This window comes from Callionymus lyra, chromosome 1, assembly GCF_982586985.1.
Source record: "Callionymus lyra chromosome 1, fCalLyr1.hap1.1, whole genome shotgun sequence".
NCBI lineage: Eukaryota > Metazoa > Chordata > Actinopteri > Syngnathiformes > Callionymidae > Callionymus > Callionymus lyra.
In genome coordinates, this window is record NC_141818.1 from 2508077 (window position 1) to 2526171 (window position 18095).

General features: G+C 39.1%; 4 protein-coding genes across 4 annotated transcripts; 3 read left to right on the forward strand and 1 right to left on the reverse strand.

Annotated features, from left to right (window-relative positions):
- The first annotated feature begins 1091 nt into the window (after window positions 1-1091).
- On the forward strand, window positions 1092-5217 carry enkd1 (enkurin domain containing 1). The gene is made up of 8 exons (XM_087793184.1): window positions 1092-1172; window positions 1361-1458; window positions 2388-2558; window positions 2633-2805; window positions 2881-3009; window positions 3070-3212; window positions 4372-4508; window positions 4593-5217. Exons 1-8 carry the CDS (start codon window positions 1099-1101, stop codon window positions 4751-4753), a joined length of 1086 nt encoding a protein of 361 aa, XP_087649310.1. The 5' UTR covers window positions 1092-1098; the 3' UTR covers window positions 4754-5217.
- A 246-nt stretch (window positions 5218-5463) lies between these two features.
- polb (polymerase (DNA directed), beta) lies at window positions 5464-10036 on the forward strand. The gene is made up of 14 exons (XM_087793297.1): window positions 5464-5643; window positions 5881-5938; window positions 6471-6537; window positions 7261-7335; window positions 7471-7529; window positions 7612-7661; window positions 7728-7779; window positions 7849-7903; window positions 7969-8041; window positions 8404-8474; window positions 8871-8957; window positions 9020-9096; window positions 9158-9297; window positions 9416-10036. Exons 1-14 carry the CDS (start codon window positions 5583-5585, stop codon window positions 9508-9510), a joined length of 1020 nt encoding a protein of 339 aa, XP_087649423.1. The 5' UTR covers window positions 5464-5582; the 3' UTR covers window positions 9511-10036.
- Window positions 10037-11119: 1083 nt separating this feature from the next.
- Window positions 11120-13081, forward strand: dynll1 (dynein, light chain, LC8-type 1). The gene is made up of 3 exons (XM_087788015.1): window positions 11120-11239; window positions 11609-11747; window positions 12683-13081. Exons 2-3 carry the CDS (start codon window positions 11616-11618, stop codon window positions 12818-12820), a joined length of 270 nt encoding a protein of 89 aa, XP_087644141.1. The 5' UTR covers window positions 11120-11239; window positions 11609-11615; the 3' UTR covers window positions 12821-13081.
- Window positions 13082-13554: 473 nt separating this feature from the next.
- rpl6 (ribosomal protein L6) lies at window positions 13555-17287 on the reverse strand. The gene is made up of 6 exons (XM_087788016.1): window positions 17108-17287; window positions 16930-17028; window positions 15221-15364; window positions 14202-14250; window positions 13823-14007; window positions 13555-13738 (listed from the first exon to the last, which is right to left on the reverse strand). Exons 1-6 carry the CDS (start codon window positions 17255-17257, stop codon window positions 13586-13588), a joined length of 780 nt encoding a protein of 259 aa, XP_087644142.1. The 5' UTR covers window positions 17258-17287; the 3' UTR covers window positions 13555-13585.
- Between the last annotated feature and the right edge of the window lie 808 nt (window positions 17288-18095).

Genomic DNA, 18095 nt, shown 5'->3' on the forward strand with positions numbered 1-18095 from the left:
TTTTTTTCTGTTTCTTTGAAATGTTACGCAACAAGGGCTTTATAATATCCCTGATATTGGTATCAGCCAGAACTTCTTACATTGGATTGGTTTGTCATCGTGAAGACTTGATGGAAGACAGTGTGCGCGTGTTGTCGTACATGCAGTCCTTGTGTGTGTGTGTGTGTGTGTGTGTGTGTGTGTGGGGGGGGGGGTGTGTGTGTGTGTGTGTGTGTGGGGGGGTGTGTGTGTGTGTGGGGGTGTGTGTGTGTGTGTGTGTGTGTGTGGGGGGGGGGGGGGGTGTGTGGGGGTGTGTGTGTGCGTCAGTGGCACGTCCACGCTGTGGTTGTTGCGATGGTTCTCTGACGGTCTGGAGATCCGACGCTAGAACCTTGTTATCTGAAATATATATGTAACTGAAGTGGTTTCTACCTTTCCTGTCCTCAGAGGAAAATCTTTCGGAGCCTCGTGATCTATGAGAGCGAGTGTAGTAATACATGTCAACGTCCAAGTAGGTTTGAAGTTGATTTGCAGATTAATTTTTGTTAAACTTCCTCTCAAGAGGTTTCACTGACAATGCAAGTATGATCCAGTAACTCGGTACTTGTTTGGTTTTGTCTGGTAGCACTGTTATGCTGAATTTAAAAGGCTTTGTATTTTTTAATATTGAATTTAAAATGCTTTAAAAAATGTTACATTGACTTTTAAACGCTTTGAATTGTTTTATATCGAATTTAAAATGCTACGAATTAAAAAATAGTGTATAATTGAAAATTAAAATATGACAAATATTGAAAAATTTAAATTAAAATATAACAAATATTGAATCATTGAAATGAATTCAACCTTTCAATATTTGAAAAAAAATAAATTCAACAATTCAATATTCTGATGGCACTGATGCACTTCCATAGAAAATCCGCTAAAGCATAGAAGTACATTTTTTCGAATTCTTTCTTCGCATGTTTTCCTATCGTGTTATCATATTCAGTTTGTAATGATTTATTTCATTTATAACGAACAATAAAGATATTTAATCTGAAATATCTGTCAAAAGCGCATTCTAAGTAAAGCGTCCTCTCGTCTGTGTGTTGTAGATCTATGTCCGGCTGCGTTGCCATGGTGAAGATTATCAAACAAGCGTCATCAGTCTGCGTGTCTGAGCCGAACCAACAACACGATCCGCACGACAGGTGATTTTTTTAAAAGCGTCTTCTTGTGGGTTTATTTCAGTACACTCGTGTTGGTAACATACGAACAGTAAACGTCATCAAGTGTTGATCGATTAATTTTATATAATTAATAAAAACAACTTTGATAAAATATCATCTTAATCATTCGTTATTTATTTATCTTTCTAACTTGTAATTCTGATTCCCAGCCACAGAATCCTGATGTGTGAGGGTCCATCTTTCATCCATGGGCCCATCCCACCGGACCCCTGCTTGTTCCCTCAGTACTACACACGACCCAACTCAGGTTCGTTCTCTTCCGGACTGTTGAGGACACCCTGGAAAGGACCCCGGTCCTTCACACGACACACATGTCGACGGTGTCACGACTAATCGTAAATAAAAAAATCACATTTAGATTATTAGAGAAACAAAAAATGATTTTTTTGGAAATACAGTATACAAATAAAATGTAATACAAATACAATAAGATGAATAAAATAATTGTTACATAAACTACTGCTGTTCGGTGTCATGTGGGTATGAGAATTATTATGGGGTGTCAAGTTTTCATAGATACCATAGAAACGAATAAATAACTTCACATATATTATTAAGGACGTTAAAATATATTTGTGTAATCTGATATTATCATTATTGATTCTTTAATAATTACCAATGAGGTTACAAAAAAAACACATAATTAAATATAATAATATGGTTATTTTAACTACTTTGGTAACCCCTCAGTTAAACTAATAAAAAATAAAATTCAAAGAATAATTCAAAACACGTTGATGATCATAATACAATGCCTTAGTTTTCAATGACCACTAGATGGCGTTTGTATTTTTTTATGTATATTTTCTACTACTTTATATTTATTTCTATTTTGTTATAGTTTATTATTATAATCATATTATATAATATAATTATTTATTTATTTAGCTTTTTACATTCCCCACGAAAAACTTTGTGTTAAAATCACAGGCAATGAATACTTTTCTGTTCTGATAAAAAAAAATGTATTAATTAATTTGTATTTTTTGTTTAATATTTTTCTACTGTGAACTTGCTGCAGGTCGAATAAAGGAACATCTTAACTTATCTTAAAGTCTTCAGCTCCGAACCAGTAATTCAATAAAACCTAGCTTATAAACCGAGAGCGCCACCTACTGGTGAAAATGACGACACGCCTCATCACTACAGTTATTCAAGGCTTCTTATGTTCTCCAGCTCGGGCCCGGTTGGAGGGAAACCACCAGCAGGACAGTCTGAACCTCTTCCTGGCTCCTGATCCGGCTCCTCACCGGGGCCCCTGCAGCGCTCGCATCGGCCCCACCGCCGGTCTGGTCGGGGAACTCCTGAGACTGGACGGGGTCTCTGTGGCGACGCCTCCTAAACACAGTCGGTGGTTGAACTTTGAATGAGGCGTCACTTCAGGATCTTTAATAAAAACTCTTGTGAACTTTTCCTCTAAGAGAAGAAAGAACACGACTTCGGGAAGGAGAACGTCCTTCGGCTCAGAGAGATCCAGAGACGCTGTAAGGAGCTGGAGGCCGTGAGAGTCAAGTCCGGTCCGGTTCCTGTCAAGGCCCTGTGGACCTCCTCCAAATACCAGAAGGTCCCTTCAAAGTTCATGACACAGTCGCAGGTGCTGAGGAAGATTCTCCTTCCATTTATACCCATTTTACTAATTTTCTTCCCTAATATCAAGTGTATTTTCCAGGCAGGAAGTCCAGCTGTGAAACCAGAATGTCAGAACTTCCTGAAGAGTCACTCGAATGCCCCGACTAGACCTCCGTCCAGATCTCTGAGCCGCCCGCCTTCGGCCGCCTCGCTGGATCAGGACGAACAAGTAACTTTTTTTTAAAATTCAAAATCAACTTGTGAATTCATTGTCTGTGTGTGTGTGCAGCTCCAGGTCAAAGGTCAAACCATCGACTTCGTCAGATTGAACGCTCGAGCGGCGGGGAGGACGTCCCTGCAGAGGTCACAGTCGCTGACCCACCTCAGGGACAAGCCGGTGCCCAGCGCCGTCATCGGGAAGGTGCCCGAGTAGTGAGTGTGAACCTTTATGATCGACTAGAAAAGTGATTTTACATCTTAAACATGTTTTTATTCTGTTTTATTTTTCAGCATCTGTTTTTTTTAATAATATATATATTTGTTTATTTAATGCTGGGTTTTTTTTGTCACATTTAGTTTGATAATTCAATATATGATCATGTACATTTATTTATGAATTATTGGAATTATAATATACATTTGTAAATTTATTTAGAACACAATTTTCAATTTAAAAAAAATTTAATTATAAAATAAATAATAATTTGGTGCTTTTAAAAAACAACATTTCAATAAAAAATGTAAAAGTCAGAAAAGTGAATTACATAACTATATTCTGATGACACTGATATACTTCTATATTTAAAGGGCATTAAAATGTCTTAAATTAAACTGTACAAATTGTGACAGACAACAAGTTACATCTTTTAATAATATTAAATATTAAATATATATTTTTTTAATTTAATGAACATATATTTATTTAAAAAAATTCACAGATTGACACTCAACTATTTTGTTTTTTTGTCACATAGTTCTTCAGTTTTATTTGGAAGTGTTTAATAAATGTTGAAAACATAAAGAAAAACATGTCATTTAAAATGATAAATACATTTAATTTTTTATGTGTAAATTGAGCTTTTGTAACTATGTTCTCTCCCCATTGTAAGATATATAAAGCTATATTATCTTATCTTGTCTCTTTTTTTTGTCTTGTCTTGTCTTGTCTTGTCTTTTATTTTATTTTCTTGTCTCGTCTTGTCTTGTCTTGTCTTTTATTTTATTTTCTTGTCTCGTCTTGTCTTGTCTTGTCTTTTATTTTATTTTCTTGTCTCGTCTTGTCTTTTATTTTATTTTCTTGTCTTGTCTTGTCTTGTCTTTTATTTTCTTGTCTCGTCTTGTCTTGTCTCGTCTCGTCTCGTCTCGCGTCTCGTCTAAATGTTTTTATCATAGTTTTTAGTAGGTTTTAATCTTGGTTTTTGTTTTGGGTGTGTGTTTATTTTACATATTTGTCTATATATATATATATATATATATACTGTATTTTATTATTTTTCAAAGTCAAACATTCTCAGCGATGTGGACTCCGGCACCAGTGTCAAGGTCAAAATAAAACCTAAAAGATGATTGAATGATTTCCGTCTGGTCGCAGCATCAAGGCGAGGAAGAAGCAGTGGCAGAGGGAGGAGGAGGAGAGGAGGAGGAACACCCCTGACCCGTCTGCTCCCCCGGGTCACACCCTCATGTCCGAGGGTGAGCGAGTGGAAACCCTGCAGTCGCTGGAACAAGGTTCGCTCGTCTCTTCTTCTTCTTCTTCTCTTCTTCTTCTTCTTCTTCTTCTCTTCTTCTGCGTGACCTTCTCCTCGTCCTCAGCTCATCGCTCGCTGGTCGCCGAGCTGCTGTCGCTGCCGCTCAGAGCCGACAGCCTGAGAGTCCAGTCCCGTCGAGCTCAGCTGGACACTCGACTCTCTGAGGCGGAGGAGGCCATCAGAGTCTTCTCCCGGCACAAAGTCTACGTCAGAAACAACGCTTGAAACGCTTGTGTCTGCAGACATCTGCCAGTGTCTCTTTCTTTTATCAGTTTTTTTTTTTATTGCACTTAAGTAACAAACATGAGGAGGCTGAGAAATTTAAAATGGTTATTAATGTTGTTAGTTCAATTGTTTGTGTCACTATGCAGTTTACGAATTAAATTGTTTACGACCTAATTGTAGCATAATTATATGAAATCTTTTTTTTTCCCTCAGAATTTTTTACATTTTATTCATGTTTTTTTTCTAAAGTTGTGTCATGTTTGCTGGAGAAGTATTTGATATTTCATTAAATGCAGAATATTTTCATTCATCCATCTGTGTTCAATGTTTAGTGCAGAATAAATGACCAACACAACATGACACTCAAAAAAACTGATTCATCCATGAAGATAAAATACTTATTTCTTACTTAAATAAAATGTGACTTTTTCTTCCAGTGGTGTTGTTTTTTTTTGTTTGTTTTTTATTTAACATACACATGTTTATTACGGGTCAAACTAACATAATATATTTTTATCGACATTATTTAATTATTACATTAAATTAAAGCAATTAAAAAATATATTTAGAAACGTGTTTAATGCGTACAGGAATATTACTTTAATTTAAATATTATTTTTAATAAAATAAAATAAAATAAAATCCACGTCGGCTTCCTGGTTGTGACGTGGGGACGCTCGCCCCTCCCCCCTACACCCTCCACTCATTGTTCGTGCTGCTGTGTTAGCAAGAGGCTAGCTCAGACAATAAACACGTTTAACGTCTTGCACAGTCTTTTAAAAATAGTTTTAAGTTGACGCCGGGGTTTCCAACCATAAACACCAGAATCATGAGCAAGAGAAAAGCGCCGCAGGAGTCGCCAAATGAAGGAATAACAGACTTTCTTGTCGGTATGTGCAGCTTCTGCTAAGTTAGCATGTTAGCATGTTGTTAGTTAGCTTTTCTTTTAAAAAAAAATGAAAACTGTACTTTTGTTTTGTTTTGTTTGGGAACAACAACTAACTCATTTCTGACACGTGGAGACCCATGTGGAAGGTTTATATGTGTTGCTGGAATGTGGTCTAAATTTAAATGGCTCCTCTTGCAGGAACAAAAACATCATCAGTTTAATATGCTTGTATTCACAGAGTTGGCAAACTACGAGAAGAACGTGAACAGAGCGATACACAAGTACAATGCTTACAGGTAAGGTTTAGAGAAACACCTGCAGTCGTAAAGCAGTTTATTCCACTGCTAAATAGTGTATTGTATTACTGCTAACTAATGTATATCTGTAGGTTATCATCATTTATAAAGATCTTTACATTTCCAACATCTTTTTATACCAACTTAAAAAAAACGACAGAATGAATGTTTTTCACTATCACAGATTCTATTTGTTCAGGCTTTTCCTTGATTTTCTGGAACTCCTGTTGTGTTATCAGTTTTATCTTGATCTTTAAAGTATATACATTATTGAATATTGTTTTGATTGTTTAAGCGCTTTGTGACCCTGGTCTGGAAAAGCGCTAAACAAATAAAAATGACTTCCTTACTTACAGATACATTTTTTAAATGTTCTCTTCCACTCACTGAGCCTGATTCATACAGCAGATCTGACTCAAATACACCTGGAAACCTGAATCTGAGAATGTTATTAATGAGACAAAATGCATCACAAACAATAATGATCTTTTAAAATATTGTTTTTCCCCCTCTTGTTTTGTTTGTTCTCCAGGAAAGCAGCATCTACTATTTCCAAGTACCCAAACAAGATTAAAAACGGAGAAGAGGCTAAAAAACTGGTGTGTTGACGGATCCTGTTTTCTCCATCTGAACTGTTTTGATTTAGTCATTTTTCATATATTTAAATTATTTATTTCATTTTCCTTGTGCTTTAGTTGTTTATTTTGAGTAGTTTTTTCTTCTCTAATCTAACGTAGACATTTGAAAAGACTGAGTAAAGCTGTCGTGTTCCAATAATTTTCTCTACTCTACTTTATTATTGACTTGAATGTATCTGGTGCGATACCTTGGGATGAGTTATTAAAATAAGAAATAATTATTTAACTGGCATATCATTAAAAATAAGGTAAAATAATCTTGCGTCCATCAAAATTCTTTCACTATCTATAGAAACATTTTAGTTTTACACATAAAAATCCTTCTACGATGAAGTGTTATTGTCACATTAAAAGGTGAGAATCTTACATTTTTGGCTCCATTAAACATCTCTGGTGGATTTTTGGCAACGAAACAAAGAGCCGAACACTCCATCGTCTAATTCACACTTCATTAGTGAAGCGTTTGTTTCGAGAAAATGAAGGTTGCAGACATTGACGGATTTGTCATAAAATATCTCGCGTACGTGTTTGTTTATTCTCTGCATTAACATTATGAACAGGCTTGTTTCTTGCGTCATTGCAGTGTTTCTCTGCTGAATATTTCTGTCAGCATCCAGCGCTCTTACATAATGAGTGCAGCTGAGATGTTTCTCACGCTCATCCTTTGTCTTTGTACTTCAACAGGATGGAGTCGGAGCCAAAATTGCAGAAAAGATAGACGAGTTTTTACAGACGGGAACGCTACGGAAACTGGAAAAGGTGAGTCCAGTCAGAAAGATTCACATGTTCAGCTCACGTGAACCACAAACATCCTCGGACGATGAAAGCGCCTTGAGTTGAAGTGTCGTTATAGAAAGACAGACGAGTGATGAAAGGATGATGATTTTCTTTCAGATTAGAACCGACGATACAAGCTCCTCGATCAATTTCCTCACACGTGTCACTGGAATTGGGTAAAAATCCAAGAAAAGAAAGACGATCTACAAACACGTGTTTCAATGTCTAAACGTTCTTCTCATCTTGTCTTCATTTCAGTCCTGCTGCTGCCAGGAAGTTTTTTGAAGATGGCGTCAAGACCTTGGATGGTTTGTTAGCCTCAAATACCACATCTTTGTCCCAGTTTTTTATTATTTAATTCTTTTTTTTCGCAGATTTGAAGAAGATCGAACACAAACTTAACCATCATCAACAAATCGGACTCAAGTGAGTTTAAATTGATCATAAAATCCACGTGAATATCGAATCAAACCTCGTCGTCTTCGCTGTCCTCAGGTACTTCGAAGAGTTCGAGAAGAGGATTCCTCGAGCGGAGATGGAGAAGATGGAGGTGATGAACCTACACAAAGATTTCAAATGTTCAGAGTTTACTGACCTTCTTGTGTTCTTCTCCAGAAACTGATCGTGGCAGAGTTGGACAAGGTGGAGCCGGAGTACATCGGGACCATCTGTGGCAGCTTCAGAAGAGGTTCAACAATAAAACTAGTTTCTCCATTTTCTTTTAGATTCCAGATTCAAAGTGTATATTGTCATATGTACCATGAAATTCTTCCTTTGTACCCCCAACAAAAGTGCACATAAACATATATATATATACACATACATATATATATAAATAACTATATATACATTTGAAAGAATAAAATCTAAAAACAGAGCAACAAAAGTACAAGTAGTGCATGAGGTAAATGTGGTTTATGCTCTTGGGCCTAATGTTGAAGTTACAGTAAACAAGAGGTTATTAATAGTCTTTTCCCGCCTCTTTTCTGTGGATTTGATCGTTGTTTTTTTTTTTGTTTTAGTCATATCTACTACTGTATATAATCGCAGGTGCTGCCTCAAGTGGTGATATTGATATCCTGCTGACACACCCGGACTACACTTCCGAGACGCCGAAGCAGGTGAGAGTCGACTCTGTTGTCGTGACGGTCCGGGGTCCCTCGTTTATTGCCGAGCAGCAGTGACCTGAACGGCTCCCGTAATGCTTTGCCGCCCAGCCGACCAATCGCAGCTGTTGATTTTGACGTAGCAAAATGGAAGTGGAATTGAAATACAGTATTGAAGCGACCAATCACATAATGGAACAGGGTGTAGAAAGGCATCATGGGAGTTCAATGTTTTGTTGGCAGCATAAGTAGGGGCGTTAGGGTAATTAGTGCTTACACTAAGTTCTGATTTTGTTTAAATTTATCAAGATATAATGATCATAACAAAGTAAAAACTGTGTTTTTCTCTTCATGCATTATATTTAAATATGTAGTATCGTGTTGAAAGAAAAGCATTTTTTCCTCCTCCAGGCCAAACTGCTGCACGGGGTCGTGGAACACCTGGAGTCCATCGGCTTCGTGACCGACACTCTGTCCAAGGGAGACACCAAGTTCATGGTGAGAGCTTCATGAGGCTGAGACCTCCTGACAGCCTGGCATGACGACCGCTGTGTTTGCAGGGAGTGTGTCAGCTGCAGAAGAGCGACGAGGACGAGGAGGAAGAGGAAGAGTATCTTCACAGAAGGATTGATATCAGGTAGAGAAGTCCGTTGTGACTGTGAGGCGTCCGCATCTCAAACCCTAACTCTCTTCGCCAGGTTAATTCCGAAGGACCAGTACTACTGCGGCGTCTTGTATTTCACTGGAAGCGATATCTTCAACAAGAACATGAGAGCGCACGCTCTGGAGAAAGGATTCACGCTCAACGAGTACACCATTCGGCCAGTAGGCGTCACCGGTGAGTAGAGAGGAACGGGTCTATTTTTGAACTCGCTGAACCGCTCCGTGAGCATCTTCTGGCAGCAGAGATGAGCGGCTCAAAATAGTCTTCTTGTTTTTCCCTCTGCGTGATGCAGGCATGGCTGGAGAGCCCCTGCCGGTGGACAGCGAGAGAGACATCTTCGAATACATCCAGTACAAGTACCGCGAGCCCAAGGAGCGCAGCCAGTGAAGGACGCTTGATGATGGACGAGATGAGGGACATCTTAGTTTTTTAAAAATCATGACCGGTGACAAGAAATGTTTTCATAATTTATACGTCTTTGATTGGAGGCTGCAGTTACGTTTTCTATCTTCGCTAAAGGGATGAATGTGATTGTGTTACGACTGGAGGGTGGAAGACGGTTTAGAAATGCATGTATTTATCTTGTTTTTTAGACTCCTTTAAATGAAATATAAGGTCATTAAACTCCAGGGACTCGCGGGTCTGATACGATCTTTAGTCCGATTTTTAAAACTTGTGAATTCTTGTTCTGTTTTCGTTATTTTCCAGACTTTGTTTGTGCGTTTGCGAGCGTGTGTTTGACGCTCCTTCGGTGCGTCGTCTTTTCAGAGGAGTCGGTCATGTGACTCTGACAGACGTGCAACACTATATCCTGGTGATACAGAGGTCGATCTGTAACGTGAAACTTGAATATTAGGTTTAGGAACTTGCTGTGTGGATGGCTGTGAATAAACACAGGTATTTAAAAAAACAAGTATTTTGTCACTCATTGAAATCTCTTTGTGCCATAAACAAAGACGTGCACTCAAGTCGCTGATCAATAAATCACTATTTAAGGCTGCTGACTCGACCTTTGACCCTCACAAGCTAAACGTTCTTATCAATGAGCCGTTTTAAGTCGCTGTAGTGAGAGGATTGCAACATCTCCAGTACTCTACTTATTGAGCTTTAATCTCCTAAATCAATTTGTTATTATGTTACAAATCAAGATATGTTTGTGGCCTAGAAGAGCTTTAGATTCTTGTAGATGCTCCAAACAATAGTTCTTCAAAGTTCAGTAAAAAAGGCATCTTGTTAAATGAATATCGATTTCATGAGAACTTTTGTTCTAACCAGCATCATAGTTGTCGATTTATAACCTTTTCAAAACTGAAATTAACCTGCAATATTTAAAGGAACTGATATCACATTCTTTAGGTTTTGATTCCTTGTTATAATGTCAGTTATTTACTATATTAACATTTATGTGAATAGATTCTGGACTGAGTCCTCGAACAGTTGAAGGTTTTATTCAGGAGCTTTTAACCGTTTTTAAGATATATTTTTATACAAACTAATGGATGAAGCAAAGGTTTATTTTTGTCATGACACTCTTGTCACTTTTGTTAACTCGTAATGTATCTATTTATGTACGATTTATTAAAAAAAAGAGATTAAATTATAACAATCTTGATTTGTTTATTAGTTTGATTTCACAGATAAAAAGCACCAGGTTGTTTAAACGCATTAAAGATGTTTTTTAAACTATTATTATTTTACATACATTCCGACAATTACACTGATTTAACTTAACGTGTAAAAAAAAATGCTCAAAACTATGCAAACAGCAATCGAGGCGATTGTTATCCGTCACGTGGTCACTCTCCGCCAATCAGCTGCCTCGACAGAGCGCCAGTTGCTATCCAGCCTCTTCTATTTACCTCCGTTTCCACCGTTGTAACGCCAGCGCTCGCAAAGCACGCCGGTCCGACATAAAACGCGGACAGAAACACCGAGAGAATGTGTCGCGATCCCACCAATGGCAGCGCTCCGCTGCGCCGCCGGCAGCCAATGGGCGCAGGGCGGCGCAGCAGAGCGCCCGCTCCACACACCCACACCACTTTTGTGTCAAGCGCTACGCGGGAGTTGTCGGTGTGGAGCCAGAGATCCAGAACATCCCAGAATAACACACGCACAGGTAAATATCGTTTTTTTTTGCAGTAGAAAAACGATCGCGAGGATAAATGACGGAGAGATTTGATCCGAAATATCGTGATTTTAAATGAAACTTTTCAATATAACTGTTTAAATATCAAATAGTGTTTATTTATAGTTTCATTTTGACGATATTATCTGTTGAGTTGTTGTGCGATCGCAGCGGCCATGTTTACGTCCTGAGGAGAAGAAAAAAAAAAAAGAAGCGTATCCATGGCAACAACGCTCGCATCCAGCGTCAGTGATGGACGCTGTTATGCAACAACAACACAATTACAAATGTCGGTTTTCTTACGTAATGTCAAGAGATCTTGACCGTGTGACTGACGTGTGCTGTGTCGCCGTCGCCCAGGGCAACCATGTCTGACAGGAAGGCCGTGATCAAGAACGCGGACATGTCCGAGGACATGCAGCAGGACGCGGTGGAGTGCGCCACGCAGGCCCTGGAGAAGTACAACATCGAGAAGGACATCGCTGCCTACATCAAGAAGGTACGAGTGACGTCATCGAACACAACTTCAGCGCGTTTAGGTGGTCACGTGACTACACTTTCTTTTTTCTTCTTTTTTTAATGTATTTATTAATTTTAATATTCATACATACGGTTATTAATACCATTATTAGTGTTAAAATATATTATATATATATTTATTTATACCCCCCCAAAAAAAAGAGAAATCAAATCGTTATTTAGTGACGTCACACTAGATTCTAAGTAATGACTATAGCTGGCGTTGACGGTAAAACTTATATTGAACTTTCCACTTGTTTACCAGTTTTGTGTTCATCTAAAAATGAGGTGTGTGAGAAAATGTCAATTTGCCTGAAATATCGCGATATTTTTTCGCACTACTGTATCGATTTGCTTTCAAATCATATTTTACTTTTATCATACTTCTTTAATGGTTCATAAATCAATGAAATGTGTATAATATAAAATAATTTTATTTGTACAATTGACATGCAAGTATTCACAACTTTTTGTGTTGCAATTAAACATACGGCCGCTAGATGGCAGCAGTCATTACGTCCTCCACAGCTAAAGCTACAATGAAATCCTGGCGATGACTGAGGACGAGAGGATACAGTGACTCCAGCAGCTTTTAAAAGCTGATGTTTGGACATATTTAGGTTTGAAAACAAATGAAAGCAATTACGACTGAGGACGAGAGGATACAGTGACTCCAGCAGCTTTTAAAGCTGATGTTTGGACATATTTTGGTTTGAAAACAAATGAAAGCAGTTACGACTTCGTCAAGAGTCATGTGGTCTGTAAATACTACAACACCAGAGTCATTTTTAGTAAAGTATCACAATACATAGTATTTTTGCCCATGTGTATATACATGTATCAACAGATACTAGTATGTCCCGATGACGTCCGATCCGACATGTGACCCAACAAACCCGTTTATCTCCCGCACAGGAGTTCGACAAGAAGTACAACCCCACCTGGCACTGCATCGTCGGGAGGAACTTCGGCAGTTACGTGACTCACGAGACCAAGCACTTCATCTACTTCTACCTGGGTCAGGTGGCCATCCTGCTCTTCAAGTCGGGCTGAGCCGGGAGGGGGACGGCGGAGAGTGAGTGGGGGAGAGAGAGGGGGTGTCTCGGACGAGAGGACTGGACTGACTTGCTGGACAAAGGCACCTATCATTCCTTGGCGAGGGGCCACTTCTGCCTTTTTCTGTGCTGCTTTTGTTCTGAGGATATAAAAACCAGTCATGGCCATTTAAGAGAAGATGACACACTCATATTTATTTTTGTCTTGTTACATTACTTTTTTTTTTTAATTAAAGCAAAGCTGTTGAGCTTGTCCTGGTCCAATGTCTGCTGTGGTCTTTGTCCTCGAGGTCCGGGCCCTCAAACTCAACCAGGGGACACAATTATCTGGAGACTTTTGTAGATTTACCAAGGAGAGCTACTGACGTGATCGCAAACTAGTTTATTATAAGTTTTATATATGCAAACCTGATCCTGCAAACACCTTCACTTATAGTTTTAATACGACAGTTAAACTACAGTATAAATACTTAAAATTAAGCTTGATCTTGAATTGCTGGGATCCGTTTTACCTTTATCCTCTATAGTCTTCAGATAATTTGTTATAAGACACTCTTAAATAAAATTAAATCTTATAACCAAAATTTACCAATACTCTTACAGTTCGTGTTAACGTCACTTTCATGCACTTTTACTTTTCCTCAAACCATTATGATCCAGGTGTAGATGAATCCTGTCTCTTAACGCACCATTAGATTCATTTAAAGCCACAACACGAGTCAGAGGGTGGGGTTGAACGTTGGAACGCTTTATTAGAACACATTTAGAAAACCAGCTTGTGAGGGTAAACTCCTCCTGACAGGGAGAAGGAGGCGCGGAGGTAGCCCTTGAGCTGAGGCATCTTCTTGATGAGGGGCAGCAGCTGAGCGTCCACCAGCCTCTGGTCCTTCTTCCTCTCCTCTGACAGCTGGTACTTCTGCAGACGGAGCAGCGAAAACAAAAACAAAGCGTCAGATAAAAAAACGCAGGCGGGTCAAAGACCAGTTCTTGAGACCCTCACCTCCTTCTCTGTGTCGAAGATCTCGCCCTCCTGGTGACGGGGCCCCCTCAGCTTCTTCTTCTTGAAGTACATGTCGTTCAGGTTCTTGGGGATCTTCACACTGGTGACGTCCACCTTGGTGTTGGTGGCGATGACGAACTTCTGGTGAGCTCTGCGCAGAGGAACTCTGTTCAAGGCCAGAGGACCTGAGGAGCAGAAGGAGGGTTTGAGGAGCTGAAACCTTCACGACGAGATGATCGCTGAAGATCATCTCGATACTTTACGCTACATTAAGAAAGAATTTCAAAAACTTCACGTTCGTCTCATCAACCGTCTATGAATGTTTAAAGTCGAGCCCCGGCACAAATTAAAAAATAAGTGATGGTAAACAAGATCTTACCGGTGACCAGCAGGAGACCAGAAGAGAGCTGCTTCAGGAAGACCACGCGCTGTAAACAAGGGCAGCATCAGTAAACAACATCTACCATGTGACTCTTGTTCCAGCGTTGTATCGCTATGTAGGTCAGCACCAGTGCGGGGACTGTATCTCACTTCTACCACACAGAGGGCGAGTGAGTGCTGGTGCAAGAGTGAGCAGAGCTCTGAGCCAGAGATGCTGCTCACAAGTCTATTGTTCACTGTTCTGGTGTCAGTTCTACGACGTCGACGTGAGAAAGATTTGTTCCGATTCTTCGGACCAGCTGGAGGTAATGGACGTTCATCAGTCACAGCCTAGAATTACAGCTGCAGTTCTCAGTGACAAATCACTGCATGACTTACTGAAGAAAAGGACGAGCTGTTCAAAGAGTTTTCACTAATTTAACAACTAGTTGGAATCAAATAAGATGCTTCAAAATATCACACATGACCATGTTGATTAAATTGGTGCTTTATACTCATCCAGATCAAACATGTTCTCTCTTTGCGTTTGATGATCTCCTGACTTTCAAGAAACATTTTAAGACGTTTTTATTTGTTCAGGCTTTTCCTTGATTTTCTGGAACTCCTGTTGTGTTATCAGTTTTATCTTGACCTCCAAGTATATACTTTATTGAATATTGTTTTGATTGTTTAAGCGCTTTGTGACCCTGGTCTGGAAAAGACCTATATAAATACAAATTACTTGTCGATCATATTTTAGTCCCATTTACCAACATTAAATAATAAACAGTCGTTTGTGCTCTTAAACTTAACACATGAGCTAAATCAAATAAAGACAATAAGATCAGAATGAAAGCGACGAGTGAGATAATATTAGCAGCGAAACAAAATAAAATCAGGTGTTAATAAACAAGTCGGTAAACAGTCAAGAGTCGAGTTTTTCCACCATTGAAGGTGTGGTTCAGAGTCGGACAAGGACTTTACAAAAAAAAAAAAAACAGGCTTTGCTCCCCCTGAAGAGATTATGTCTAATCTCACCTTTCCACGGTGGCGGCCAGTGAGCAGGATGAGGACAGTTCCCGGGGTGATGGAGGCGCGCAGCTTCCTCTTGTGCTCGCTGAAGGGTTTCTTTCCGTGGCTCTTCAGTTTGCGGGGGACATCCTCGGTGGGGTAGTAACGGGGCTGTGGAGGCGCACAAACGTCAGCGTCACTTTAAAACATTTCATGTCAACACTTGTAGATAAACTTTACACATTAATCTGCACCTATAATCTGAATTAACCTGATTAATTTAATCAAAAAGTCACTGAATTGTAACATTTCTTCACTTCTATACCTTCTCCCTCCCAGCAGCAAGTATGGATTGCACTTCCAGTGAAGACAGTGAAGGCCATAATTATATTTACCCAGAGTACTTCCTGTGATATGCTGTTGGTGTAGCAGCCTCTACTAAAAACAAGCTTAAAATACAGCCTTGTTTTAAGTTTTTCCCAAAACAATTCCTCACGTCGAGGGCGTCATTCATTTGTAGTTTTATTTTGCCACCAGAAAGAATCCCAGTGTCGAGTTAAAAACACGTGAAATAAAAGTTCTCAATTCAATACAAGAGGGACGTTACAGACGAGCAGTATTTGGATGTTTAAGTGTCTTTTTAGACGAAACAACTGAGCTCCAGTTGCTACATTAAAATGAACAAAAATTCTTGTCCATTACTCTTTAAAATAAAAAAACCTTAGTCGACATGAGGGTGAATAGAAAATTAGTAAAGATTGAATATTGGGTGGAATAACATTTTAAGATGCATCACATTCACAATACACATGAACAAAATTAAAAATGACCGTGATGATTAACCATCAAAAATTAACTATTTTCATAATAAGGTAAGACAAAACTTTATTGATCCCTCAGGAGGTCTCCTTCGGGAAATTGTTTATACAGACACTTATGATTAACTTACCAATTGATTTGCTTTACTGGCCAGTTTAAATTGTGGGTGAACTGTACAGTTCTAGCCATTTATTTTTATTAAAGTGATAAGAGTCTTCAGATAACTTGTGATTTGGTCATTTAAATAAAATGTAATTGAAACACTTTACTGAAGAAGTTCTCATTTTTTTTAAAAAGAGGGAACAATCTGCCTTGATTAAAAAGTCAAACAACACCCCAGCTCTGAGGTCTGTGGACCAGAATCTACTGATGGTTCCTGAACACGCTTCAGGACCAGAGGAGAGAAATCCTTCCAGACTGTTGCTCCTCAGCTTTGGAACCATCTCTGTGTTTAATGATCTACTGACTCCTTCAAGAAACATCTTAAGGCCTTTTTAGTTTTGCCTTTACCCAATTTTCTGAGACTCGTGTGTTTGTCTCAGTGTTGCATTAATTGTATTCATTTTATTGGGTATTTTCATTGTTAAATTGTTTGTGACCCTGGTCTAGAAAAGTGCTCTATAAATACTAATTAGTTACTTACATTACAATTGATCGCAACCGTCACCCAAAGATTCAGTTTTATTACAAGTTTGAGTTTTGTGCAACTATGAGTGAGATCTAGAATCAGTTAAAAAACACTAAAGCTGAAAAGTGTCATCCAAAACCATTGTTTTGTTATAGAAGTTTTAGCCATGTCAAGAGGATTTAATTTCCTTTAGAGACGAGATAATGGTGCTTCAATACCGCATCCAAATGACCAACTGTACATTACTGTACAGGGGTTGTGAAAATGACATTTGGCATCAGTGTCTCACCATCCTGCGCTGCTTGACAACACGAGTGCCTCCATTCTTGTCTCCACCCACAGTCTTCACGACGGTGGCCCTGGGTCTCTCCTTCAGCTTCTTCTCGGTCTGCACCAAAGACAACAAAGGTCAGGCCGGACTTGGCAAAAACACTTCCAAGCCATTTCCAAGTAAGATGGGGGTTCACCTTGGTCTCGATGAGCTTGGTCTTGCGCTTGTACATGGCACGCCGGGAGAACATGGCTGACCGGGAGTACCGGCAAATACCCCGGGCGAGAACCGGGTTCCGGCTCGCATGCCTCCTCTTCTTGACAGTCTTTTGATCTCCCTCTGCCATCTGGAATGGAAGGAGTGATTATTAGAGGACCATGATCGCCATTTACACGTGTTTATAATGTGATGCTTTGGAATAAATTGTCTATCGCGGCACAAAACTATAAATACCGAGACTCTTAAGAGTCACGTTTGGTCAAGTAGCATGTTTGTTAGCATTAGCTTAGCATCAGCAGTTGGCACCTAACAGTCAAAGACTACATAACATGACGTTAACCAACCATAAACCTGGTCAAACGAGTTAAAAGGTATATTCATTTAATTTAGTTATACAGCGACACGCTCATAATACCCAGCGGACGTGACGAGCATAGCTAGCCGTTAGCCTAGCATAGTCGGCACAACAAAAACGAGCCTAATATGAGCAAACTTCAGATTTATTTTGAGTAAATGACGCCACTTATCGAATCATCGAGACACGACGGTTTATATTTTGTGGATGAAAATGTACAGAAATGTCTCAATAATACGGATGAAGACCGATTCACTTTGGACATAACACGAAGGCAAGGGCGAGCTTACCTTTGCTATGAAAAAAAGACCGACATCCGGGGAAGTGACGTTTATATCGACGCTGCACGATGACGCTACGTATGCGACGTTGACATGGCGGCGGTTATTGTAGTTCTTTAACTTATCAGCGTTTAGAGCTCGACTTTAAACGTGAATTGTTTTATTTAGTTGTTGTTTTTGCATTAATGGTGGATAGTTGAGCTCATAGAAGAGTTATCGTTGGTTATCTACGTGTATTTGATTTGAATTTTTGTATTTGATCTTATTTTATTACATGTATATTTATTCTATATTAATTATTTTATCTATTTTTTGTAACATTGTGTTGT